Genomic DNA, 27,755 nt, shown 5'->3' on the forward strand with positions numbered 1-27,755 from the left:
TGAAGCAGCGTTTAGTGTAATGATCCATTAGAGAAGGCGGCCTCCCCAGGCAGTGTAACCCTGTGCCAGTACATGAGTACATCATCCTAATCCATATCCACCAAACACAGAACACAGGCAATATGTTAATCCTCTAATCAATGTCAAGCTTGAGGCTTCCAGCGATTCCCTTCATCCATGACTATATACCCAATGATCCAATGATCTTTCTTAGCTCCTGGAGCACAACGCGTTGTTGTTGTTGTTGTTGTTGTTGTTGTTGTTGTTGTTGTTGATGATGGTATGTGGTGAGACATTTGTTTTTCTATGAACATGCTGCTCTAAACGATGTGCCCCTAGGACTAATAACGTTGTTTGAATTGAATTGATAAGATTACCTCTTTCTAGGTATAGTATTTTGCTGTTCAGTTGGCCACACCAAGTATATCTCTGTGTGGTACGATGACAACAACCACAGTCAGTTTGATTATGTTTAGGTTATAAACAGTATAGAACCAATGAAGTCACCCAAACATGATGCCTGGTTGATGATGGTCTAGGAATGTATATGAGTGGAACAGTGCACTGTTCATTTACATTTACATTTTTGGCATTTAGCAGACGCCTTATTCCAAAGCGACTTACAATCAATACATTTGACTAAACAAGTGAATCATCAGTTCACCAGTCGTAGCAGGAAGAGTAATCTAGCTCAGGCCAGGGGCCATTGGCAGTCGTTGTGATAGAAGAAGAAAGAACGTTTTTTGTTTTTTTTTACACAGGAGAAACAGTACAAGGAAGGGAAGTAGACATCTTAGGAGACACTGTAAAGGGGAAAAGCGGGTGTCTCAGGAGACGCAGTGATGGGGGGTTGTAGATGTCTCAGGAGGAGTAGTTAAGGTGTAACCTGAAGAGATCTGTTCCACTGATATACATTCATAGATAAATACTTAGATAAAGACAAATACACTGCATTTGTAAGTTTGTTCATTCACCACAAAAATATGGTTAAACCTTAGGCAACACCCTGCACAGCCTGTTAATATATTAGTACTCATTAATGACATTAATTATACAAACAGTGTTGTACAGTGTTTGTACTGATAGCTAATGTTTTTGACCTTGTTGATAACCAAATAGAGGCAGAATCTCATTTAAATTAATTATAGATTTTTATTAGTCTGCTCCAAGTCTCACGTTCTTAAAGACCTTTAAGAACTACCACTTTACATATTAGGTTCCCAGATGGGAGGCTGATAAAAATGTTAATTCACCAGATGTTTAATTTCGGCAAAATTACATTACAACTGTCTAGAGGTTTTAACCTCCTTGGGCAACGTCGTCGTAATACACAGGAAAAACACGTGAATATGAAATGTTGCTGCAGAAAGAACAGACTTCAGACTTCAAAAGAGCTAGTTAGAAGCGTCTTGGGGGGGCGGGGTTAGGTAGTCATGTGATGAGTTTCATACAGGAGTGGAGGACCTCCATTCCGTGCAGTTCTCTGAGTTTGGTCATATGCCTGATGGAGATCAAACAGAGACAGTCATGTAAGCAAACATTACAATGTAACCATCCTATTCCTCTGTGGTTAACATCCCCCAGCTGGGGCTCAGGAGGTAGAGCGGGGCATCGAATGATCGCAAGGTCAGCGGTTCAATCCCCGGCTCCTCCTGTCCACATGTCGAGGTGTCCTCGGGCAAGACACTGAACCCCAAATTGCTCCCAATGAGCGGGCCGGGCCGGCGCCTTGCATAGTAGCTTGCCACCATTGGTGTGTGAATGTGTGTGTGAATGAGTGAATGAGAGGCCATTGTAAAGCACTTTGGAATAAGGCACTATATCAGTAAGCACATTTATTGACCATCTATCTGGGTGAACCTAGTGGTCTCCTGTGGCTGTGATGTGGTGGTGGGTATTACTGACAAAGACACAGAGACACAGTATAGTTCCCTCCCCTGGCACTGCTATGTGTCATGGTGGGACAGTAACAGGACAGAAACTACATGTCGGATTCCTATTCTCTACCCTTTTCCACAAAGTGTGCACTCTTTCACTCTCACTTCATTTATTTAACCATGTTATTAAGACCCTTGAACGAGGGCAACCTCATGGACTTAAGAGGAAGAAGTGGGCGGGAGAAACCTGGTTGGAACTCCCTTTGCGCCCATACTTACACCAACCCAGAACTTTGAACTCCATCAGGGGTCAGTGAAGAAGAACAAATAAAATATTGGATAGGTGTACGGTAATGATTCCACCTTGCCCCTCTGATAGGCATGGTGAAAGTTTCACCATCTTGCTTTTACCCATACACAATCTCCCCGATCTACACAAGTGGGCCAGTGTTTCTCAACCCTCTCCTCGGGACGCCCCAGCCACTCAACATATTTGATCTGTTCCACCACCAGCTCACCTGATTCAACTAATCAAGTACAAACCATAATTAGTTGAATCAGGTGTGCTGGTGGTGGAACAGATCAAATATGTGGTGCGGCTGGGGCGCCCCGAGGAGAGGGTTGAGAAACACTGGTCTAGGCCATGGGTAGGGGTAGGGACTGTGTAATATAGTGTAGTGGCCTGAGGGAGGATGAGGGTACCTGGGCTCTGCTCTACACAGCCTCCCCAGGGCGATGGCAGCGTTCTTCTGGACGGCGGCCCTGGTGGCGCCCCCTGCAGCATGGCGGAGGAGCAGCAGGACCGTGTCTGTTCCCAGGAGGCTGCTGGCTGCTCCCTTCACCCCCAGACAGTGGCCCAGACACAGGGCTGCGTTACCCAGCACCACCTCGTCATCACTGGACGACAGGACGCGCCGCAGGGTGGACAGTCCTGAGGAACGCATTCATACACACACACGCACACACACACGCACACACACGCACACACGCATCCACACACACACACACACACACACACACACACACACGCATCCACACACACACACACACACACACACACAGACACACACATGCATACACACACACACACACACACACGCATACACACACGCACACACACACACATACATACACACACACACACGCATACACACACACACACACACACGCATACACACACACGCACACACACACACACGCACACACACACACACACACACACGCATACACACACACACACACACGTATACACACACACGCACACACACACACACACACACACACACGCATACACACACACACACACACACACCTCTCTCATATACATTATCTGATTGAACTAAAGAATTTAAGTCTATAAGCAATAACAAATCCCATCATATCTCACTTTTATCACATTTGACCAGTTCCTCTTGTGCAGTGTGGCTGGCCGCCGTGCAGACCGTCAGGGTCTTGATGGCATATCTAGTCGTGCTCGGACCCGATCCCTTATAGAACACAACAGGAAGTTTCTTGAATAATAACTACGGTACATGACAGACAAGGTGTTCTCATGAGAGATACAAAACAAGGAAATAAAACATTGACAGAATGAATAACGACGTTTCACATTCGTCGCACCACCGTCATGCATAGGATATGTTACATACAGTACAGTAGAGTGTGAGAGAGAGAGAGAGAATAGCTGATGCTCGGAATTACCTTCAGCAGCTTGCGCATGCCCTTCACCACTCCTCCCTCCACAGCATGCTGAGTAGCAGCACCAGACTGTGGGAGGACTGTACTCAGCACACCTGTAGCTCTCTGAGGACCAGAGAGGGAGAGACAGAGGCTTAGAGGGTAGAGAAGGAAAGAAAGAGGTCCCTGAGCTGATCATCATATAGAGTGAAACTACCCAAGCAGCCATCAACATGGACGATAACAACTGCTTCTGTCACTGTGGTTGTCTGTCTATATGTTTGTGTCTGTAGTAGTGCCTGTTCTGGTTGTCTGTGTCTGTGTGTGTTTGTGTGTGTCTCTTTAAATTCAAAACAGGAGAGATGAGTCCTAATCCCACTGTTTTGTGTTGTGCCATGCTGGTGGTTTCATTTGTTAGTTGTTTCTTTTGTTAGTTGTTTCTTTGTTTAGTGATATTGTAGAGACCTTATTTAGTGAATTAATTGATACTTGTTTAGTGTTTATTTTGTGCTTTAATAGTCACCGTTTATACTTTATGACTCTTTTATATGATTGAAGAAAAACCATCCTTGGTGGATGGTTCGTTGTGACTTATTTTGTTTATGATTAATAGGAGGCATTTGTTGTTATTTCTAATTCTGTTTTTATGTTCATTACTATAAGATTTAAAAACTGTCATGGGCAATAAAATATCTTACATTTTTACCCATACCAACGGTAATTTGTTACTTCTTTATCCCTAGTGAACAAGAACGTAACAGTCACCATAACGACACAGGGAAGGACTCTCTACGGAATGTGCTGGGTATTGTAGTGCTACTGTGCTGGGTATTGTAGTCCTACTGTGCTGGGTATTGTAGTCCTACTGTGCTGGGTATTGTAGTCCTACTGTGCTGGGTATTGTAGCCCTACTGTGCTGGGTATTGTAGTCCTACTGTGCTGGGCATTGTAGTCCTACTGTGCTGGGTATTGTAGTCCTATTGTGCTGGGTATTGTAGTCCTACTCTGCTGGGTATTGTAGTCCTACTGTGCTGGGTATTGTAGTGCTACTGTGCTGGGTATTGTAGCCCTATTGTGCTGTGTATTGTAGTCCTACTGTGCTGGGTATTGTAGTGCTACTGTGCTGGGTATTGTAGTCCTACTGTGCTGGGTATTGTAGTCCTACTGTGCTGGGTATTGTAGTCCTACTGTGCTGGGTATTGTAGTCCTACTGTGCTGGGTATTGTAGCCCTACTGTGCTGGGTATTGTAGTGCTACTGTGCTGGGTATTGTAGCCCTACTGTGCTGGGTATTGTAGTCCTACTGTGCTGGGTATTGTAGTGCTACTGTGCTGGGTATTGTAGTCCTACTGTGCTGGGTATTGTAGTCCTACTGTGCTGGGTATTGTAGCCCTACTGTGCTGGGTATTGTAGTCCTACTGTGCTGGGTATTGTAGTCCTACTGTGCTGGGTATTGTAGTGCTACTGTGCTGGGTATTGTAGCCCTATTGTGCTGTGTATTGTAGTCCTACTGTGCTGGGTATTGTAGTGCTACTGTGCTGGGTATTGTAGTCCTACTGTGCTGGGTATTGTAGTCCTACTGTGCTGGGTATTGTAGTCCTACTGTGCTGGGTATTGTAGTCCTACTGTGCTGGGTATTGTAGCCCTACTGTGCTGGGTATTGTAGTGCTACTGTGCTGGGTATTGTAGCCCTACTGTGCTGGGTATTGTAGTCCTACTGTGCTGGGTATTGTAGTGCTACTGTGCTGGGTATTGTAGTCCTACTGTGCTGGGTATTGTAGTCCTACTGTGCTGGGTATTGTAGCCCTACTGTGCTGGGTATTGTAGTCCTACTGTGCTGGGTATTGTAGTCCTACTGTGCTGGGTATTGTAGTCCTACTGTGCTGGGTATTGTAGTCCTACTGTGCTGGGTATTGTAGTCCTACTGTGCTGGGTATTGTCTACTCACTGTGACGATGCCTCCGTCAGTGTCTCTCAACAGGTCCAGACACACACAGATGATGGGAACAGCATGCTCCTGGAAATAAAGGTGACTAAAATCTTCATTTTCACTACAGTACATTATAACCGTTGGTTAAAACCATGGGGGGGAGTCTAATATCAATTCACAAAATCACAACTGAGGAAATAGAATGAAACTGCATGAAAGGATTACTAACCAAGCTTTTGATGTAAAACTGAAAAGGGATTCAAAAGGCTCCCTTTGCTGATGAATTAAAAGTTTCAAATCAAAAATGAAAAGTCTAAATGTTCAACACAAAGTCCATAAGTCTAATATTTCCCAAAAGCACTAGTTCTAACAAAAAAACAAGAAAATGGATTGATCTTACCGGATCAGAGGCGGTTTGGGTCAATTCAAATGGAGTCATTTGTGTTAAATGTCCAAAGAAAAGGGTCTTCCACAAAACTGTGGCTGCCTTCTATGATGCCTGTTCACTGCATAGGCTAACTTTTAGCAAGGTAGCTTAAGAATCGACTTGCTACATAGATACTCCACTGGGTCTAAAACAATGAAAAGTTGCCAGCTACAAACAATTTGGCCACCATGTGTGTTCTAGCATGGCCTCTTCCAAGGTGTTTTTTTTTCTACACTGCCACCTCTGGCCTAAAGACTGACAAGTTAGGCTAGGGCAGGGCTCTGACATTACATTACATTTTTGGGCATTTAGCAGACACCTTTATCCAAAGCGACTTACAACAAACACATTTCCATACATTTCCATACAAATACATTACATTACATTGACTACCAACACAGAACTGCCCACATACAAAAAAACTATAGACTACATAAAACACACAGAGTAACCTAACGGACCCCTGGCCACTTGGGGTTACAACATAACACTAGGAGTGATGACACCTCCAGCTCAGACTGAAACACAAGCTCTCTCTGTGGGTCTTTTTGTCCTGGCTTCTCAATTCAACTTCATTTATTACTCTAATGGATGGGCCAAGCCTCGTCAATCACCCCCAACCCAACCCTCACCTGGAGCAGAAGCTCCAACAGAACCCTTACCTGGAGCAGGAGCTGTCCCCAGGCAGCACAACTCACCCTCCCTAGTCTGCTTCTGGGTTCCCAGATTAGATTATATTATATATATATATATATATATTTATATATATATATATATATGTTACGGTACATGTGGGAATACGGTACATGTGGGAAAACTAGGGTTAGGGTTAGGTGCTACGTCGATTTGGTACATGCTGGCATGTCTATCCCCATCCCCATCCCCATCCATGCAAAACTGACCCACGGCCAGTCTCTAGGAACAACACCCAACTCCATGACCTGGATGGCTCTACAGGAGTGATGGTCTTACCTGGATGGCTATACAGGAGAGATGGTCTTACCTGGATGGCTATACAGGAGAGATGGTCTTACCTGGATGGCTGGAGAGGGAGGAGAGGAGAGGTGGATCATCAAGCCCAGCAGAGGATAGAGGATCTCTCTGTATCCACGGCGACCGCACCGCTCCTGCACAGAACCACAGCAGCCTACGCTGAGCAACAACACTGAACACACACAGTAATATACCCTTTGGGAAAAATATCTTTATATCATAGATAAAAATGATAAATGGACTGCACTTATATAGCGCCTTTATCCAAAGCGCTTTACAACGGCCTCTCATTCACACACACATTCACACACCAATGGCGGCAAGCTACCATACAAGGTGCCAGCCCGCTCACTGGGAGCAATTTGGGGTTCAGTGTCTTGCCCAAGGACACTTCGACATGTGGCCAGCCGGGGCTCGAACCGCAGATCTGCCAACCTTGTGATCATTAGACGGCAGCTCTACCTCCTGCACCACAGCCGCCCCATTATATACAGACATAGAACAATCAGGATCAAATAAAACAAATGAAATCTTTATTTAAAAAGTATAGAGTATAGAGAGCAGAAATAAACCTTGGCAGAACCACAACTCCAAAGACCCAGTGCCCTTACAGTTTGCCTACAGTCGGCGATCTTCCCGGTAATCCATGGAAAGATCGAGTGGGAGGTGTCTTGGCAAACTCAACAAGAAACCAAATACAGTGCCATTCCTTCACAAACAAGGAAAAAGAGCCCAATTTCTCCTCCCTAGAGAAACTCAGCCATCCCAACATGGGTTTGGCTCCCATTCCCCCCCAGAGGAGAAACATGAGATGACAGTCATGGCCTGCACAGCTGAAATCAATTCACAAATCACCCAGCAGCTCACCTGAACAATCACCACTCCCTTTAGTCTGCAGTCCCACAGTTGAGGACTCAGTTCAACAAACACACTGTGGTAGGAACATTTGCCTATTGCAGTGCTGTGCTCAACCAACTGTTTGCAGAGACCAGAGTGGCTGACGGTGAGATGACTTGGATGTGTGCTGTTGGGTGTTTGATATCAAGTTCAGTTCATGGTGAAGTTAAAGGGGCGGTACATAATTTTGGGAAAACTATTTAATTACTTGTAAAAATGTTTTATTGCATTGTAAATTCCTTCATATTGTTTCTTAGCCGCTTATTTTTGTGTTTATACCTTTTCAAAGGTTTTTCACCTACTACTACTGCTACTACTTGTAATTCTGATGAAAAAGAGACTAAATTAAGTCCAAAATAAAAGGAGAAAGATAATTGCTGTCTGGTCAAACCCATGTTGGGATGGCTGAGTTTCTCTAGGGAGGAGAAATTGGGCTCTTTTTCCTTGTTTGTGAAGGAATGGCACTGTATTTGGTTTCTTGTTGAGTTTGCCAAGACAATGTGTGTCCTTTCAGTCTGCCTCTATGTGGCTGAACGACCCGACGGCCTGAGATGTGTAACCCTAACCCATATCCTGACATATACAACTACCTTATTGAATCTCCAGATAATGTATTTCTGACATCTATCACTTGCTGTAGTTAAGATACTTTATTTTTCTGTTTTGGTAGTCTGTCCAATGTGACACTTGCCCTACGCCACCGGCCCTAGTTTTGGATCTAGCTTGCTGTTCATTATTTTGATAATAAATCGTAGCTAGCTAGCTATAACATCTTCACATAAATATATACACACACATACATATACTATATATACCATACAGGCTAAATACTGATCACTTGGCAAATGAATCATCTATTAAAGTAGCAAAGATCACACATTTGCATTGACCGCCAGTCAAACTTCTACCACTTCCTGAGTAAATCCAACGTTCCTACGCTGAGATATGACCGTTTTAACTTGCGCCCCCCACTCGCGGATATCAGGAAGTATTAGAGCTACAGCGCTATTGGCAACAATGAACCATGTGCTTGCCAACCAACATTGATAAAGCCACATTTAGAACAGCCAGACAGTTCCACGCCAACTACTTAAATTATTAAATGTTTTAGAAAGCCTATAACATTTTCCAGGACAACACAAGATTCCATGTTAATTTTCAATTTTGCTCAGTTTCCATGCCTTTTCCAGGTATGGAACAGGGCTCAATCATTTCCATGTTTTCCCTGTTTTCCAGGTAGCGTGGCAACCCTGTCAGGGCTCCATGACCACCATGACTGCTTTGCCATCGCCGTCTCCGAGGTCTGGGCAAAACACCGGGAACAGCCGTCCCCTCGGACGAACATTCGTGTACTCGTAGAGGAGAGTCGAGCCTCTGAAGAAACAAACACTCCTCTTCTGAGTGTCAAAGGACACGACGATCCAGTGCGGATTATTGTTAAGCACAAGGCCACAAGGACGTCCACTGCGAGCGCAGAGCTAATAATAATAATAATAATTCCTTACATTTATATAGCGCTTTTCCGAGGCTCAAAGACGCTGACAATATAGGAGATACGGAAAACACAAAAACAACAAGCAACATGGACACATGGAACACAGAATCAGCGAACGGGGGGGGGGGTGGTAGGGGGGGGGGGGAGGTGGTTAGGGGTAGGGGAGGCTGTATGCATATCAGGGGGGTGGGAGGGTTAGGGGAAATGGGTAGGGGTAGGGGAGGTTGTATGCGTGTCGCGGGGCGGGGGGGAGCCGGGATGGGGGTGATGGCTAGGGGTAGGCATGGGAGAACAGGTAGGTTTTGAGGTGGGATTTAAAAGTGAGGAGTGAGGGTGAGTCTCTGAGTGGTTGAGGGAGAGAGTTCCAGAGGCGGGGTGCAGCTCGTGAAAAGGCACGGTGACCGAAGCCTTTGAGTTTTGAGGGTGGGACAGTGAGGGGAACAATGGATGAGGATCGGAGGGTACGGGTAGGGCGGTGGGGGAGAAGGAGGTCAGTCAGGTAAGGGGGGGCCAGGCTATGGAGGGCTTTGTATGTGAGGATGAGGACTTTGAATTGTATACGTTCTTTGATGGGGAGCCAGTGGAGAGAGTGGAGGACAGGAGTGATGTGGTCACGGGAGCGGGTGTTTGAGAGGAGGCGTGCAGCAGAGTTTTGGACCATCTGGAGTCTATGGAGGGAGCGGGAGGTGATGCCGGTGAGTAGGGAGTTGCAGTAGTCAAGGTGGGAGGAGATGGAAGGCGTGGATGAGGGATTCAGCAGCGGGGGGGGAGAGGCAGTGTCTGATTTTTGCAATGTTTCGGAGGTGGAAGTAGGATGTCTTGACAATAGAACTGACATGGGGATCGAATGAGAGGGTGGGGTCCAGAATGAAGCCGAGGTTGCGAGCCAGGGGGGAGGGGGTGATGGTAGTGTCGTCAATGGTGAGTGTGATGGGTCCGGTTTTATTGAGGATGGTTTTGGTGCCGATGAGGATGACTTCGGTCTTTTCATTGTTGAGTTTGAGGAAGTTGTGTGTGAGCCAGGTTTTTATTGCTGAAATGCAGTTTTCGATGTGAGTGAGGGGTGGGGTCTGGGTGGAGTTTGTGGTGATGTAAATCTGGGTGTCGTCGGCGTAGCAGTGGAAGTCCAGGTTGAATTGGCGGATGATGTGACCGAGGGGGAGTGTGTAGCAGAGGAAGAGCAGGGGGCCGAGGACTGAGCCTTGTGGGACCCCCTGTGTGACAGAGGAGGAGGAGGAGGTGTGACCGGAGAGGGAGATGAACTGTTGTCTGTTGGTGAGGTAGGAGGTGAGCCAGTCCAGGGCGGTGCCCTCAACACCCAGTTGGCGCAGCCTTTGAAGGAGGATGGAGTGGGACACTGTGTCGGAGGCTGCGCTCAGGTCTAGTAGAACTAGGATGTTGAGGGCACCTGAGTCTGCAGAGGTGAGGAGATCGTTGATTACTTTGACCAGGGCTGTTTCAGTGCTGTGATGTGGGCGGAAGCCAGATTGAAGGGGTTCATACAGTTTGTTGGATTGGAGGTGGGAGTGAAGTTGGGCAGCGACAGCGCGCTCTAGGGTTTTGGAAAGGAATGGTAGGTTGGAGATGGGGCGGTAGTTGGAGAGATTGGCTGGGTCAAGAGTGGGCTTTTTGAGAATGGGGGTGACAGCGGCAAGTTTGTAGCTTGAGGGAACGTGGCCTTGGGATAGTGACTGATTGAAGAGGGCAGTGAGGTGGGGGATGAGGGCAGGGAGGCAGGCCTTGGTCAGGGTGGTAGGGAGGGGGTCGAGGGAGCAGGTGGTTGTTTTGGAGGCGGTGACCCAGCAGAAGCCCGAGTCGGGGAGGAGGGTGGTGGTGTCTGGCTGGTCCATGGCCGACTGCAAGGCCACACCTAGGAACCAGGACCGGCCGGCCCCCACCTCCACCCGCACCGTCCAGAAGGAGCAGGAGGTGAGGGGGGCACTGGCCAGGACACACGGGACCCTGGTGAAGCAGTACGGGCTGGGGGCGAACCACTGGCCGCGCTTGCTCTGGTTCACCCGCAGGGAGAGCCTGCCCTGCCCGAAGGCGATGAGCGAGGGGTGGGCGGTCCTGAGGTCGAGGGTCACTCTGACTTCTTCAAATCCTAGAGCTCTGCTGGGTACTCTTGGACGTATATCCGGAGCGTTGCCCTGGACAACCACCAACTGCTCCTCCACAGCAGGGTTGACGGCAGCACCACCGCCCTGCTGGAATCGCCAGCAGCTCTCAACCACGTCCCTTAACGCGTAGGTGACGCACAGGGGGGGGGCGGAGCCTGTATGTGGTCCTGCACATGGGACAGAAGGTTGCACCGCTCCGCCAGCATGTCTCGATGCAGGCCAGGCAGAAGCTGTGGCCGCATGGGGTGGTCACAGGATCCCTGAACACACTGAGGCAAATAGAGCACTCTGGGTGATCCAAGAAGGACGCCATCTCTGTTTGAGGTCACAGTAGGCCTATTCCTTTTTTTCTTCTTCTTCTTCTCCAAATGTTTGTTATCAAGTCAAATTGTCGTTTGACTGTTTCTGAAGGCTTCTCTTCTTCTTCTTCTCCAAATGTTTGTAATCAAAAAAAGGCAAATTGTAGTTTGACTTTCTAGAAAGCTGATCCTCAGTCCTGAGAAGCTAATAAGAAGATATATGATCTATTTTGACATCATTCTACACCTGCACAGCATTTTTGCACAACCTGATATGACTTGATCCTGAACTTTCCGTTATGTTATTTACATTAAGAATGTTGATTTGCATTCTGCTGCTAGCACGTATTCTAATATTGACGCTAGAATTGCTATTCTATATATACGGGCCCCATATATTTCTGACTCTTGACCACTATACATTAGGCTACTGCTTATTTGTATTAGGGTATACAGACAATTTATTTGAATATCTGGACATCCAAGCTATGTGATGTGTGGTTTCTCTTTTTTCTCTTTTACTTTATTTTACTTCATTTATTTTTTATGTCCTTTTTTGTTGTTGTTGTTGTATGCGTCTGTGGGTATATATGGACGCTGTATCATTTGATTACCTCTCTGGCTGCTCATGCATTTGTATGACCCACTATTTTATGTTATGGAAAATGATCAATAAACAAATATATAAAAATAAAAAATAAATATCTATTCTATTATTGACCCAAGAATTGTACTCTTTGTATCCGTAGATTCCGTACATTGATGTAATAAAAGCAATTCTGATGCAGATTCTGATTCTGATTCTATTCATTCCTGATGTTGAAATGTCTTATCAAAAAGCAAAAAATTGTGTGATATACAGTAAGTACTCATCATATAGTCTTAATCATAGTCACCATGGCAATGTGAAAAGCATCCCAACATTCCTTCCGGTTGGCCATCTCTCTACATATGATGTCATCCTTGGCCATACAACCGACAGCTGATATCAATGACGGAAGTACCTGTTGGTCGGCTGAGGCGAGATTTCTCTGCAAAAGGAAAATCACGCACACAGAGATGAATGGAAATGCTCTTAACAATACTAGACCAAGCAGAGGCAGACATGGCATTTGACAACATGTGACTAACCTACACACATATCTTACCAGCAGACTTGTGAAGGGGGAACCAATAGATACTGTAAACGTGTCCCTTAAATGCATGCAGAACCTGTAACAGAGCAGGCTGGCATGAACACATGAAAAACCAAACAATTCAACATGATATAGATATTCTCAAATCTAGATATCTAGATAGGCTCAGTTGTTGCATTAATATGCCATGCCAAACAGCACTAAATAACTTGATAAAAGTCAATCATACTGTAGTCTCCGTCTTAGTCAATGCTACTGTAATGTTCGAAAAACGTCTTTAGAAACACTTAAGACTACGGCCCTTGGTGTCACCCATTTGTTTACATTGACATTTTTGGCATTTAGCAGACTCCTTATTCCAAAGCGACTTACAATCGATACATTTGGACTAGGAAAATGAATCATCAATCCACCAGTTGAAGCAGGAAGAGTAATCTAGCTCAGGCCGGTGACAACTGGAAGTCGTCATGATGAAGAACGTTTTTGGATTTTATTTTTTTCGTTCACGCAATCTCCTGCAGCCTTTAGCTCTTGAACTGAATGGTTTTTAATATGAGGCAGGAATCTTTAGATGGGCTCATTGTAATGCATGGGTATTATCCCTCACTCCATGCATTACAATGAGCCCTCCTCTGAGCCTACCTCCAAGCAGCCTCCCCTGATATGGATATGATGTATGGCCAGTTAAATGCTCTCAGGCTCAGTGGGTGACGTTCAGAATACAGAACACAGATCATGTATTTTTCTGTTAAGTGATAACATCCATCATTTAGCTGGGAGAAGCTCTATGCTGCCTATATCTACGATATATACTTGTTTTCCATGGCCAGGTTCTCTAAGACAGACAACGCTGTGGTCTCCGGATGCTTGTGTTTGGTTATGCACGTCATCAGGTTCACCACCAACCTGTATGGCAGAGAGAGAGAGAGAGAGAGAGAGAGAGATTGGTAATTTTCACATGTTTTCACAGGCTTAATTTGATTAATGACTAGAAAAAGGTACAGTATATCTCTCCAAAACAGGCCCAGTGAGGTCTTGATGTAAGAGTAAAACTATTTAACATGTTAATCGACAACATTTAAATAGTCAGTATCACACCAGGGGAAGGAGTATGGAATGAAATGTGTGCATATTTCATATTTCATAGCTCACATATTAAAAGAGTGTAGGGAAATACTAAGGGGGGTGTGTGTGATGGTGGTCTTCATATACACATAACAGATGGAGATCTCTTACATGTGCAAATTCAGGTTGTCAATGGCCAGAGCTTTTCCATGCAGCGTCTGAGAGTACAAACACAGTAGCTCCAGGCATTCTGTCCTGACGGACACCGTTTCTGATGCTAATAAGTCAATCATTGACTGTCGGACGGCGGGGAAGCTCATCAACATATTTTGGTTCTCATCTGAAAGCACAAGAATATACATTGAGCTGCAGAGACACTGTTGTGAAACAGAAATACAAATATAATTAGGTATTGCATGCAGTGGGAACTATTTGGCTGCCTATTTTGAACATTGCCTATAGTTGAATTCCAAAACTCCATTTGCAATAAATGTTGGGCATGTTACATACAGTATATCCTAAAAAAATATTCTTCAAAATTGATTACAACTTGAAAAATATGACTATTCAGAAGCAAGTAACCACAGAGGGTTATTTTGTGTTGAATTAATAATTTTATTGAAATATATTTTGGATTATCAGTTGTTTTGCTGAACTGAACTCTTCAAATGCAAATGGAATCATAATTTGACACAGCAGAATAAAACCCTGTGCATTGCTGCATGACTGATTTGTCACAGCCTGAACAAAGAGGGTGCAATTATGCTCCTTAGTAACAACGTTCCTGAACGTTGATGTGTGACTCCAGGACAAGTAGATACTTAAGCAGCGGCTTCAGCCATGACAGGCTGTATAATAACTAGACAAGGGGATCATTCAGGACGTTTGTCATCTCATCCCACTTCTGTTCTAAAAACTAAAGTAATAATAATGTTCAGGAACCAGGGAGACAGACAGATAGACAGTCTACAGTATGTACACACCGTTCCCATTGCAAATCACCCTCCAGAGTCTCAGTACAGATACACACAGCTCTTGTGTGTGTGGCCCACTCGAACACTGCATCAGACAACTATGAAGAAAAAGAAAAAGATTATTATCACATTTTTCTTGTGCTATAAACCTGAACCACTTTCCTGACTATCCGCAGTGGTTTGAAAAACGACCCTTCATGCCACTGAAACACAATAGAGGAAGGCTTAAAGGGTAATAATACCAGAGCTAATTCCACATTAGGGAGGCATGATTTGTGTCTTGTCTTCCATAACTCCCACTATAGTATATAGGACAATCGCACAGGGCTCAGATCATTAAAGACTCGTCCGAATCTCCCAATGCAACATGTCAGTTTCGGGAGATCATTAACTTCGTTAACAGAGAGAGGAGTGACTTTGAGAGTTGGGGCAGATCCTCTGTGGTTCTACAGCTGTTCTGCCCCTCGCTGTCAGGCTGAGTCAGCTAGAGGTCAGAGCCTCTCTCTCCCTCTCTCTCTCTCGCTGTGGTCTCCTTACCTTCTCACAGTGTCATTGGTGTTTATGATAGCGAAGCCATTGTTTAGTCTGAACAGGGTCTGTCCAGTACCTGTTGGGAAGAGCAGATAGTGTCAGTGTTGAGGACTTCCCCCCCCTCCCTCACTGAGACCGATGCATCACCACCTAGCTCGTTGCCACCAGCCTTAGAAACACTACGCCACCACGTCTGTCTTGTGTGGCCAAGGGCAGGGAGGGGGAGAGAGGTAGCGTAATAAATACAGTACAACCCGTTCTAGAGCAAAGGGGGCCAGGGCTGTTCCCCGCATTAATGACTGGGAGACGGAACTTAGCATAGAGATACTGTGGAGGAGAGCGGGAGAGGGGGGGAGAGGGGGAGAGGGAGGGAGGAAGAGAGGGAGGGAGAGAGAGAGAGAGAGAGAGAGAGAGAGAGAGAGAGAGAGAGAGAGAGAGAGAAAGAAAGAAGAGCCACAGTGTAATGTCAGCCCTGCCTTCTCTCTCTCTCCACTCTCCTCTGAGATGCTCAACTGGTTGTTATGTAAGGTGTGCCCTTTCACAGAATGACATTGTGAGATAAGCAGTAGATTATCTGACACACTGTAAGAGGACGTCCAAACCCGCCTGATTTTCTGCTCTATTCCTGGTGATTGTTATACAATTGTAAGATTGTCATAGGAATATGTTGCCCTATATATATGCCCTAAAAGCTTACATTTAGAAGTCCAACACTAGATAGTGTACACAGCTACAGTAGAGCTCCTATACACTAGCTAGAAGAGTTAGTATACTCTAGCTATGAATACACTAGCGTACCGGTAACCCCAAATATCACCCTCGAAAGAAGAGGCTGTCCTCTTGGTCTAATGTGGATGGATGATGTATGTGTTTAGCATGATGGAGACCTGAGTTTGACCCCTGCTGGTTACACTAGCTAAAGTACATGCATGTGTGGTCATTATTGGGAGTTCATGTGTGATGAGAAAATTAACTGTGAAGAAAAATCAATACAGCCACGGGCACATGTCTCACCTCTACACATGACTCTACACATGACTCACCACTACAAATTGACCACTATCACTATAACAACCATTTGGTTTTCTTTAGACAGTGACTCCATGGGTTACATCCCAGTTATAATACAAATGCACCATGTCATTTACCCCCCCCATCCCCATTTGGCCCATAGGACGGACAGAGAGGTGTAAGAGAGAGAGAGTGACTGAGAGAGAGAGGGAGAGAGAGGTGTGTGAGCGAAAATGAGACAGAGAGAGAGAGAGAGAGAGAGAGAGAGAGAGAGAGAGAGAGAGAGAGTGAGAGAGAGAGGTGTGTGAGAGAGAGAATGAGAGAGAGAGAGAGTGAGAGTGAGAGAGAGAGGTGTGTGAGAGAGAGAATGAAAGAGAGAGAGGGAGTGAGAGAGAGGTGTGTGAGAGAGAGAATGAGAGAGAGAGTGAGAGAGAGGTGTGTGAGAGAGAGAGAGAGAGAGAGAGAGAGAGAGAGAGAGAGAGAGAGAGAGAGAGAGAGAGAGAGAGAGCTAACATGCAGAGGAAGGTGATGAGGGGGAAGTCTCAGACAAGACTACTGACAGTCAGTGATGGCGTGTGCCAGCAGCTCCAGCCCTCCACAGTAGTACACAGGACTCTGCTTCTGCCTGGACAGCTTCTGTAGCAGTTGGGGCACTGTGGCGGCTCTCTCCACTCCTTTATCTAACTCCTCCATCGCTTCTCTCTCCTGCCGCCCCCTCTCTTCTTCTTGGTCCACCTGAGTCAGATAATCTGGCGGAGAAAAAAACATCAGGCTGATCTCAGAGACGTAATCGTTGCAGAGGAGTGATGTTATTGTAGTATCCCACAATGTAGTCAACCATCCCAGTGAGTGTGGCATTCCTATATACAGTACCAGTCAAATGTTTGGACACACTTTCCCATTCAATTGAATGGGGGAAGTGTGTCCAAACCTTTGACTGTCTGGCACTGTATATAAACATTTTTAAAAATCGCACATGGTTCACACACATCAACAGCTGCACCAGCTGAGGGCCTTGTTATGCCTCAAACATTGTGTAGAAGAATAAAGTTTAGTTATGCTTGGGGAATCAATAAAAATTGGCAGAACAGTGATATTAGGATGGAATTGAGATACTGCATTAACTATGTGTTTTTAATAATAATAATAATAATAATAATAATATCTTTATTTGTATAGGGCTTTTCCTGCAAACTTTGCAAGACATTTTAGAGGTGGGGATCCAGACAAAGAAAAATATATTAGACAAAGGACTAACTGATTCCAGGGCACCTGAATTAGGCACCTTTAAATCATTTAGAAAGCACCTAAAACAGTGGATGATCAACACACACACCTGCCAACATTGAAATGTCCTGTCCTATACCTGTATGTCATGTGTACCGCCTGTCTGTGTACCGCCTAACATGTCTTACCTGTACAGTCTGTGTGCTTGTTTTTAGTCTGCTTACCGTGCGTATATGTTGCTTGCTTTTAGTCTGCTTACCGAATATGTACCCTCCCTTTAACCGCCTATGATTAATGTATGCTCTTTTAACCCTCTGCTTATATGTACCCTCCTTTTAACCTTTTAACCGCCTTTAACCGCCTATGATTAATGTATGCTCTTTTAACCCTCTGCTTATATGTACCCTCCTTTTAACCGCCTATGATTAATGTATGCTCTTTTAACCCCCTATGTTATGCCCTTAAGCTAAATGCTTGTCCTGTCTACTTTTTTGTGCCTAGGTCTACCTATATTTTATCTTTTAAATGTACTTTTTTCCTCCAGGGAGCCGTATACAACATCATGGCATAGGGACTGCGGATGAAAACTAGCTTTCGGGCTAACTCTGGCGTATTTACAATTTATTTTTGTTTTATTAATATGCACTGTCCCTTGAATAAATAAATGAATCTGAATCTGAAGGACTATTGAAGCGGAATTGTACTCAACATTTATATTTGATTATTATATTATTATATGATTTATATTTATACCAGTACTGGTACTGTATATGTTTGTGCATACAGAACTCATAGATATCACAGTAGCAGGGCTCAGATTGACTTCCTGGAATCGTCTCCTAGTGATGTGTTTTGTGTATCAATGGTGGGCTGGCGAGAAATATCCCCCAAAATGTTTTTTTGAAGAAAGTCCTGCTTTAATTCGGACCATGACCATTTGGTTGATGATCATTATTAATAACTGCAAATGACAGATTATTTAATCAATTATAATTCTATGGCTCCAGACCTCTCCCAGCGAAGCTGACTTGAATAGTGACATGGTAGGGGCAAGGCAACATGAGTCAGTCTGATAATATGATGGTAATGGAGATCATCATTGGTCAACTCTGTATTATCCTATTTTAATTTCTTTTTTAAAGGGGGAATGGAGAGAGTTCCAAACCACATGTTACATGTAGGGTAATGTTCACTTACCTTTGACCATCTTCTCCTTTCCCAGATCAATATCCAGGATCTTTTGAAAGCAATGTCTGGACTGTAAAAAGAGAGTTTTGGAGTCACTGTGGTAATGCTCCACTGATCTCCCCATCAATATGTGACTCGGGCCTCACCTGAGTACACCCCGCCCCACGGTGAGCAACATTTCTGAATCACAAAATGCAACTAGCCAAGTGAGTAAAATGTTTATACCTTTGCACTCTATCAAATTTCAGGACCCTCCTTTCATGACTTTTCCTAAAAAATTTGTGTTCTACCACCGAGTATCCTTACATTTTTTAAATCACATCAGGATAAGCTAGTATAAAGCTATTTTGCAGTTTTTCTGTGTAGGAGGCAAGCTAATTTACCCCACACCAACTAGTGGTCTTTGTGTGTAAGTAGCAGTTTCCCATTCTAAAGACTAGGCAGCGTTAGAGTAGGTGAAATAGGCACGGCTGTCCTAGTGTTACAGTTGATTCTACTGCACTGATTACAGTAAGACTGCACAGATTATAGCAAGACATTAATACAGTAATCATTAGATATGCTTCAATGTTGCCAGATCTTCGTTGCAAATGGTCAATAAAATGTAACAGCAAACAAGCATCCTGATTTCCTCTAAATAACTAGACACATTGAAGATTCTCTCACATTGAAGATTCTCTCACATTGAAGATTCGCTATAGTCAAACAGTTATGAACACCTGAACATTGATCATTTGAACAGACAAATCACCATAATAAATACTAAAGACATTGTGAAGCATGAATATTGTGTGTGTGTGTGTGTGTGTGTGTGTGTGTGTGTGTGTGTGTGTGTGTGTGTGTGTGTGTGTGTGTGTGTGTGTGTGTGTGTGTGTGAAGAAGTGTGATTTACAATAAAGTGTGACATTCTCACCTGTTTGTAGTCGTGAAGTGCCAAATGTGCACGGCCCATGTGGAGGTAGGCCTTAACACACTTCTCGTCACACTGGCAGACACAACAGGAGAATCACAGCAAACTTCAACAGCACATAATAACCTGGGGAATCTGCATGACTGCATCATTAATCAAAAAAACTCAATATTTTCAGCAACTTTACAGTTTTTTTTTTAAGTACCACGGTCATCGACATCTAATATTACCTTGACTTAGGACAAACAACAAACCACCGTGTCCAATGTTCAAATAGATTGCTATTTGAGGTGAGTACTGTTCTTGTTCTGTACTTATTACTGGTTTTGAGGGCTACGCAGGGCTTCAACCCCAACCCACTCTCCTCCCTCTCTACACCCCTACAAACTCCTCTGGGCTCCCTGGATAGTGTGGGATCACAGGAGCGCTGCCTTAGATGACATCATGAAAAATGAGGGGGCAAGTAATTGACCCCTAATCTCCTTTATCTTCACATCCCTCTCTCTCTCTCTCTCTCTCTCTCTCTCTCTCTCTCTCTCTCTCTCTCTCTCTCTCTCTCTCTCTCTCTCTCTCTCTCTCTCTTTCTCTCTCTCACACACACACACACACACACTCACACACACGTTCCCAGCCCAATCTTACCTTGAGAGCCCACTCACAATCACTGATGGCGTGCTTGTACTTGGCCAATTTTATGTAAGCCTGAGAGAGAACAATAGGGAGGGCAGATGCTCACAAACATACAGTGGGGCTGCCGATTTTGAAGGTTTTGAAGTTTTCCCACTGACAAAACATGTTTACGGTCTATCATTTTAATGGTAGGTTTATTTTAACAGAGAGAGGCGTCAACTCGACTCCCCGTGTTTGGAGGGAGATAAATGCCGACTATGACCCCAAGAACACCATCCCCACTGTCAAGTAGTCTCCAATCTCCGGACCTTAATCCTATAGAAAATCTGTGGAGGGAGCTGAAGCTTCGAGTTGCCAAGCGACAGCCTCGAAACCTTCAGGATTTGGAGAGGACCGAAATCTCTCCTGAGATGCGTGCATACCTGGTGACCAACTACAAGAAATGTCTGACCTCTGTGCTTGCCAACAAGTGTTTCTCCACCAAGTACTAAATCATGTTTTGCCAAGGGATCAAATACGTATTTCCTTCGATCAAATGCGAATCAATTTCTAACTTTTAGATAATGTGTTTTTCTGGATTTTTTTGTTGATATTCTGTCACTCGCTGTAAAAATAAACCTACCATTAAAATTATAGACCGTTCATTTCTTTGTCAGTGAGCAAACTCACTCACTGTATATACATTAATTAAGAAACACATCAAATAAGACCTAAGAAAGAAAGTAAACTCGAGAGGCAGCAGTGTAAACTAAGCACCATAAACTAACCATCAAACAGCATAAAACACAATGCAGCACAACACAACACAATAACGTACTGTATAATACAGCCACAGAAACAGATTGAGTCTTAAGGGTTTTACAAGACAACAGTACATGTATCATTTGCCATACCTGTGCTCTATTGGTGTACAGTGGCTGCATGTCTCGTAGCTCCTCTAAACCAGAGGTATAATACTTCACAGCCACCTCATAGTCGCCCTGGGCATACGCTTCATTACCCTTGTCTTTCAGTGCTAAGAGGGGAAACATATCAATATGACACGGAAGAGAAAATGCAGTATCACATTGGAACGAGTCGACGTTAACTGTAGGAATCTGTGACGCCTGCCTCAATGAGAATTATCTGCAAAGACACACGTGTTGGAAAGAATTTCATACACACCATTTGCGTTTTCCTCTTTCACTCTTCTCCTTAATCTCCTGTCCTCTGCATCTTTCTCCATTATTTTCATGAAGTTCTCTACAGTAGAGTAAAGTGAACACAAAATGACTATGCAAATATGTGCTTTACCCTGTAGAACATTATTGGCCCATCTGCCCATCAGGTCTATAGTTCATCCATTGAGTATGCCTTTGTTCTGGCTATTGATTACTATAGGGTCAACCCACAGAGTACAGTACAGGACATATGTACAGTAGCTGACTGTGTCAGAATCAATTGAAGTTAATCGAATTCCAATCGAAATAGGCCCCTACGTGTTTTCAAAGGGAGCATTTAGAGGAAACTTCTCATTTCATTCTGGAGACAAAACTGTTTGAAAACAAGCACACAGACAACACCTGGGGATTGGAGCCTGGTTGGATGAGCTTGGCAATCCAGTTTAGGGTATTGACATTCAAAGGCTATTCAACTGGTATTGAATTAGTGAAATTGACTGTGCATCTATTGCATGTACGGTGACATTGTTTCTATTCAGAGTTCAATTGCGGAGGAATTTTTGGGCCACTGCATTTAAGCAGAGCTCAGAGCAGTGGTGCGGCATAATTAAGCAGTAAGCCAAATGCAATCAAATTGAGGTAATACGCATCCACAACTCCTAATTATCAAAGCTTGACTCACACAAAACACTGTCCTCAAATCACACACGTGTGTCCTCAAATCACACACTTTACTTTTACACTCTAAATTGATTGCTTATTCTACTTACAATCATCTTAATATATAGAATAGCATTTTAACGTCACTCACCTGGACTTGTATTAGGATCATTTTTGGAACTCTAAAAAAAAGAATAGAGGAAGAATATTGAATGACTTGGTTGAGAATAGGTCAATGCCATGCCATACCTTTACCACTTGTCGGCTGTGTGATAGATGAATTTACACAAGCCAAACTCAAGTGAAATGAACTTTGTTGTGTGTGTGTGTGTGTGTGTGTGTGTGTGTGTGTGTGTGTGTGTGTGTGTGTGTGTGTGTGTGTGTGTGTTTCCCGTGTGTGCATGCAAGTGTGCATGCATTTGTGTTACCATAGAAACAGGTGGCTGTTGTGGAGGGTTGGTGTTGATTGCGGTTCTGTTGAGTCGCGTTTTGCAACCCTCCTCATCCTCCAAGTAGTGATCAGCCTTCTCCACAGCTCTCTGCTGCGCTGACACGTCAGATGAGTTCAGCTCCTTGACCAGGTTGCCTTCATCAACGAGACATTAGAATTACAAGGTTCTATCTCCATTTTTGTCAACATCTTGTTTTTTACATAATCTGATCCATTAGGTGTTTATTAATGCCTGTGTGGTGTTATTTTTAAAAATGTTGACATTTTTGAGTTAGTAATTCATCAAATACAAAGGTTCCAACTCACAAAACATAATGGAATGTCAAAACGTTGACGCTCAATATCTCTGAACTGCCCTAAACGGAGATAGAACCTTCTCATTCTAAACGGAGATAGAACCTTCTCATTCTAAACGGAGATAGAACCTTAACATTCTAAACGGAGATAGAACCTTATCATTCTAAACTCACGATTAGAGAGAGTCCAAGCGGAGATACAGCAGATAGATTACAGGTTAAAGATCATGTCACTGAGGTTGACCGAGAAACGGTTCACTTAGGAAATGGTTGCGATTAGAAGCCTAAACGTGCTTCATGCATGGTGCAACTGAACTGGTGCGAACAATTTGGTTGGTGGATTCTACATATCAGTGATCACAAACCTCTTTAATCACTAATACACTTAATATGACCATGTGTGCACAATACATGCTGTATTTATTAGATTATTATTATCGACTTGATTATTAGCTAGCGATATCTAGACTGAGTATTACTAGTAGTACTAGCCCCATTGCTTCTAGCTTAATTCTACCGTACATGACTGGATGAATGACTAGTTAGTTGATTACTTACTTATTTCATCAACATTCTTCAGGAAACTCTCAATGTCCTCGGACGCTTTCGTCATTTTTGCTTTGTTTTACAATAGTCCAAAGTTGACATTAAACACTATCAAAGTAATCAACTAGGTAGATAGTTTAGCGAGGCAAGTGACCACAGGCTTGTGCAGGAGGTCTCCCTGTGCGTGATCCGTTACTATGGTAACCGTACCCTCACCATAGGACATACAATGACTTCCTGTAACGCGAAAACTGGTTTTGTCGTCAGAAAACATGGGAAACTGCTGCCTAATATAATAATAATAATAATAATAATAATAATAATAATAATAATAATAATAATAATAATACATTTATTTTATAAGGCGCCTTTCATGGCACTCAAGGTCGCCGTACAACAACACATTTAAAAACAGTTAAAAAAAGTTTGTATTATATACAATACATTAATGTATGTATATGTAATATACATACATTAGTCACCAATTTGTCCGTACATGTTCGTTTTTTTTACTACTTGGATCTGAGATCCAAACCTCGTTTTTACCGTATTACAAGCAGTCGGACATAGAATATGAATTATGTCCACGAAAAGGATTATCTGACAAACTGTTTCTTTGTCAAAAAATTGCTTTATTATATTGTGGAGTACATGCATGCTCATAGACATACATACACATACACTCATACTCATAATAAACCTGCATAAACTATGAATGAATGAATGGTCTTTATTGTCATTGATATAGTACAAGTACCATACAACTAAATTTGGGAGTGGTGGCTCCCCTGGTGCTAGGAAAAAAAACTAAAAACAAGAAGGGAAAAGAGCTGGTTTACATAAATAAAGGCTATGTACACTATCCACTATACTATACTATATTACAAATAAAACACTGTGCTGTACTCTATGCTATGCTATACCTATTCTAACATTTCCTATCTCTGAACCTTATGTACCCGAGGGTTGTCATATTGCACATAGTGTTATTGCACATTCATTTAAAGTGTCGCAGTTTGCAGGTTTGAAATGTTCACAGTTGTGTTTCAGTATTGCACTTGATTACAATCTAGTAGCTGCCATCAAATTGTCTAGATTGTCCAGGGCCTAGAACCTAGGTCTTTGCTGTGTTCAGGGCCTGAATGGCCCTGGGGTAGAAGCTGAGCTTCAGTCTATTTGTCCTTGCGAACATTGTCCTGAACCGCCTGTCCGAGGGCAGCCGAACAAAGTGTTCGTTCCCAGGGTGGGATGGGTCTCTGGAGATCTTGGAGGCCTTCCTGAGGCAGCGTGTGTTGTACAGCTCTTCCAGAGAGGGGAGGGGGGCGCCGGTGATCTTCTGGGCCGATCTCACGACTCTCTGTAGCGCTTTCCTCTCTGCGGCTGTGCAGCTGGAGAACCACACGCAGATGCAGTAGGTGAGGATGCTCTCCACTGCGCAGCGGTAGAAGGTCACAAGCAGCTCCTGTCTGATGTGGTATTTCCTGAGGACTCTCAGGAAGTAGAGCCGCTGTTGTGCCTTCTTGATGATGGCTGCTGTGTTAATCTTCCAGGACAGGTCATCCTGTATGTGCACCCCCAGGAATCGGAGGGTTGAGACTCTCTCCACGCTCCCTCCATCGACGAGCAGGGGCTGGACCTCAGATTTTTTCCTCCTGAAGTCCACGATGATTTCCTGGGTCTTTGACTGGTTCAGCAGCAGGTTGTTAACCTTGCACAGCTTGCTCAGCTGCTCCACCTCATCCCTGTACGCCGCCTCGTCCCCCCCCGAGATGCAGCCCACCACGGTGGTGTCGTCTGCAAACTTTACGATGGAGTTGCTGGGGTGGACGGGGGTGAAGTCGTAGGTGTAGAGGTTGTAGAGGATGGGGCTTAGCATGCAGTCCTGGGGGGACCCAGTGCTGAGTCTGAGGGCTGTGGAGGTGTGAGAGCCCACCCGCACCCTCTGGGGGCGGTCAGACAGGAAGTCCTTGATCCATGCACAGATAGAGTGTGAGGTCTAGTAGTTTGGTCACTAGCCTGTCTGGAAGGATGGTGTTGAAGGCAGAGCTGAAGTCCACAAAGAGCAGTCTCGCGTAGCTGTTCCCCCTCTCCAGGTGGGATAGAGTGGAGTGGAGAGTCGTCGCGATGGCGTCCTCTGTGGACCTGTGGGCTCTGTAGGCAAACTGGTATGGATCCAGGTTGGACGGGAGGCGTGTGACTATGTGGGCCCGGACTAGTTTCTCGAAGCACTTCATGATGATTGGTGTGAGTGCCACCGGGCGGTAATCGTTTAGGCAGCTCACCGTGCTTTTCTTCGGGACTGGGATGATAGTTGAGGTTTTCAGGCAGGGTGGGATGGTGGCCTGGGACAGGGACTGGTTGAAGATGTTGGTGAAAACCCCGGCCAGGTGGTCGGCGCAGTCCCTCAGCACCCGTCCCAGGACGCCATCCGGCCCCGAGGCTTTCTGGGGTCCACCGCCTTCAGCACGCGTCTCACTTCATGCTCTGTGAGACTATGCTAGTTTTCATCCTCGTTACCACATTTAATAAAGTTAACACTGCACCCTAAACTAATTCGCAGGTCATACAATCTTGTGCAATCATGCAATCACGTTGGGATGTAACTTAGAAACTAAGTATTAATAGATTTGTAGTTTTTCTTCAATACTCATGACGGCTGATGGTTTGAGGTTGAAAAGTTCATGTCCCACTGTAACCTTGGTAACGTTTTAATAACGGCGACCATGGCATGATGGAGCCTGAAAGCCTGGACAGTAAACCAATTTTGTATCTTTGTATTCTCAAATCTCTGCTCTCACTCTGCCCTTTACTAAAGGTTGGTCGTGTGCTCTCCATGTGGATTATATTTGAGCAGAGCATCTAATTTGTATTTTATAGCAGTTCATTTGGTAATTTATTAATCATGAATCATTATCACTATCATCATTATATCATTTTAATTTGGATCACTCTCCCAAACCACATCAAATAATCCAGAACGCTCTACTCCTTCAAATAATCCCTCAAAATCTAGCTTTTTAAACTATTTGTATTGTTGTTTTTACTGACTGTGCTTTGGTTTTACTTTGTATGTTGGCCTATCTATTATTGTTCTCTCTATGAAATGTAGTGTATTTGAGTAGAGTGAAAAGCGCTATACAAAATAAATGCATTATTATTATTATTATCATCATCATCCTCATTATTATAAACATGGTTTGGCTTCAGAAAATAACTGTATTTCTATAAGAGAGGAAAATTGCAGTCTGCGTGCAAATAATCTGGTTATAGCCCAAGACTGCCACCCTGAGTTTGTCAGCGGTACAGAGAGAAATATTCAAAATACATTTTTAAAAAACAAAACGGAAAAAAGACTGGAAAAAGTGTTGTGATTTTTTTGGGATGCATTTCTGTACTGTAAAATAAAGTGCCGTCTCAGAGACGGCTGTAGGTTAAAGATATCCAGCTATTTCATGTTTGTCATAATACAATCATAAAAGTGTATTATAGGCCTGCTGTTATTGATTTGTCCTGTATTATAACCTGGTTTAGCCACATCGTCATGTTTTCTGAAAGGTGGTGGATAATAATACACAATTTAGTCTAGTAGGAGAAATAGGTTCCCATGTACCTGAACAAAAACATTTTGTAACCTGCTTTTTTAAGACCCTAATGGTGTCTCGTTAAGATTTCTTCATGTTGCCAACTAATGTCCCATGGGGTTTGTTTGATATCCACGCGAATGGTGAAAATCTCAGATTTCCATAACTCCTGAACCTTTTGACACCGGGAATCCAATGGAAAGGTCACTGTCTTGGTACAACCATTCTATATTGGTGAAAAACAGACACACAACACATTTTAGGCTCACCACAATATCACTTTTACAGTTTTTTACTGTTTAACTGATCATCGTCATCCAACTCCTCATCAATCTCCACCTCATCCTCTTCCCCCTCATCATCATCACTGACGCCACCAGCAGCCAACAGGTCAATGAGAGATGGGGGCAGAATTGGTCCACAAGACCAGAGAGGCTCCATTTACATTTAAATGTTTACATTTTTGGCATTTAGCAGATGCCTTATTTCAAAGCGACTTACAATCAATACATTTGACTAAGCAAGTGAATCATCAGTTCACCAGTCGTAGCAGGAAGAGTGATCTAGCTCAGGCCCGGGGCCACTGGCAGTCTCTGTGATAGAAAAAGAAAGAACGTTTTTTGTTTTTTTTACACAGGAGAAACAGTACAAGGAGGGGAAGTAGACATCTTAGGA

At 44.0% G+C, this 27,755-nt stretch overlaps 1 protein-coding gene across 1 annotated transcript; it reads right to left on the minus strand.

Annotated features, from left to right (window-relative positions):
- Positions 1–1,431: 1,431 nt before the first annotated feature.
- Positions 1,432–23,566, minus strand: ttc12 (tetratricopeptide repeat domain 12; the record flags this gene model as incomplete). Its single annotated transcript, XM_080548944.1, has 19 exons — positions 1,432–1,501; positions 2,580–2,808; positions 3,265–3,364; positions 3,579–3,680; positions 5,502–5,570; positions 6,945–7,037; positions 11,095–11,533; positions 14,087–14,255; positions 14,968–14,987; positions 15,427–15,496; positions 16,992–17,180; positions 18,856–18,916; positions 19,760–19,831; positions 20,399–20,458; positions 21,280–21,401; positions 21,551–21,628; positions 22,358–22,388; positions 22,635–22,792; positions 23,512–23,566. 19 exons carry the CDS (start codon positions 23,564–23,566, stop codon positions 1,432–1,434), a joined length of 2,187 nt encoding a protein of 728 aa, XP_080405070.1.
- Between the last annotated feature and the right edge of the window lie 4,189 nt (positions 23,567–27,755).

Source organism: Nansenia antarctica (assembly GCF_963989245.1).
Source record: "Nansenia antarctica genome assembly, chromosome: 19".
Classification (NCBI taxonomy): Eukaryota; Metazoa; Chordata; class Actinopteri; order Argentiniformes; family Microstomatidae; genus Nansenia; species Nansenia antarctica.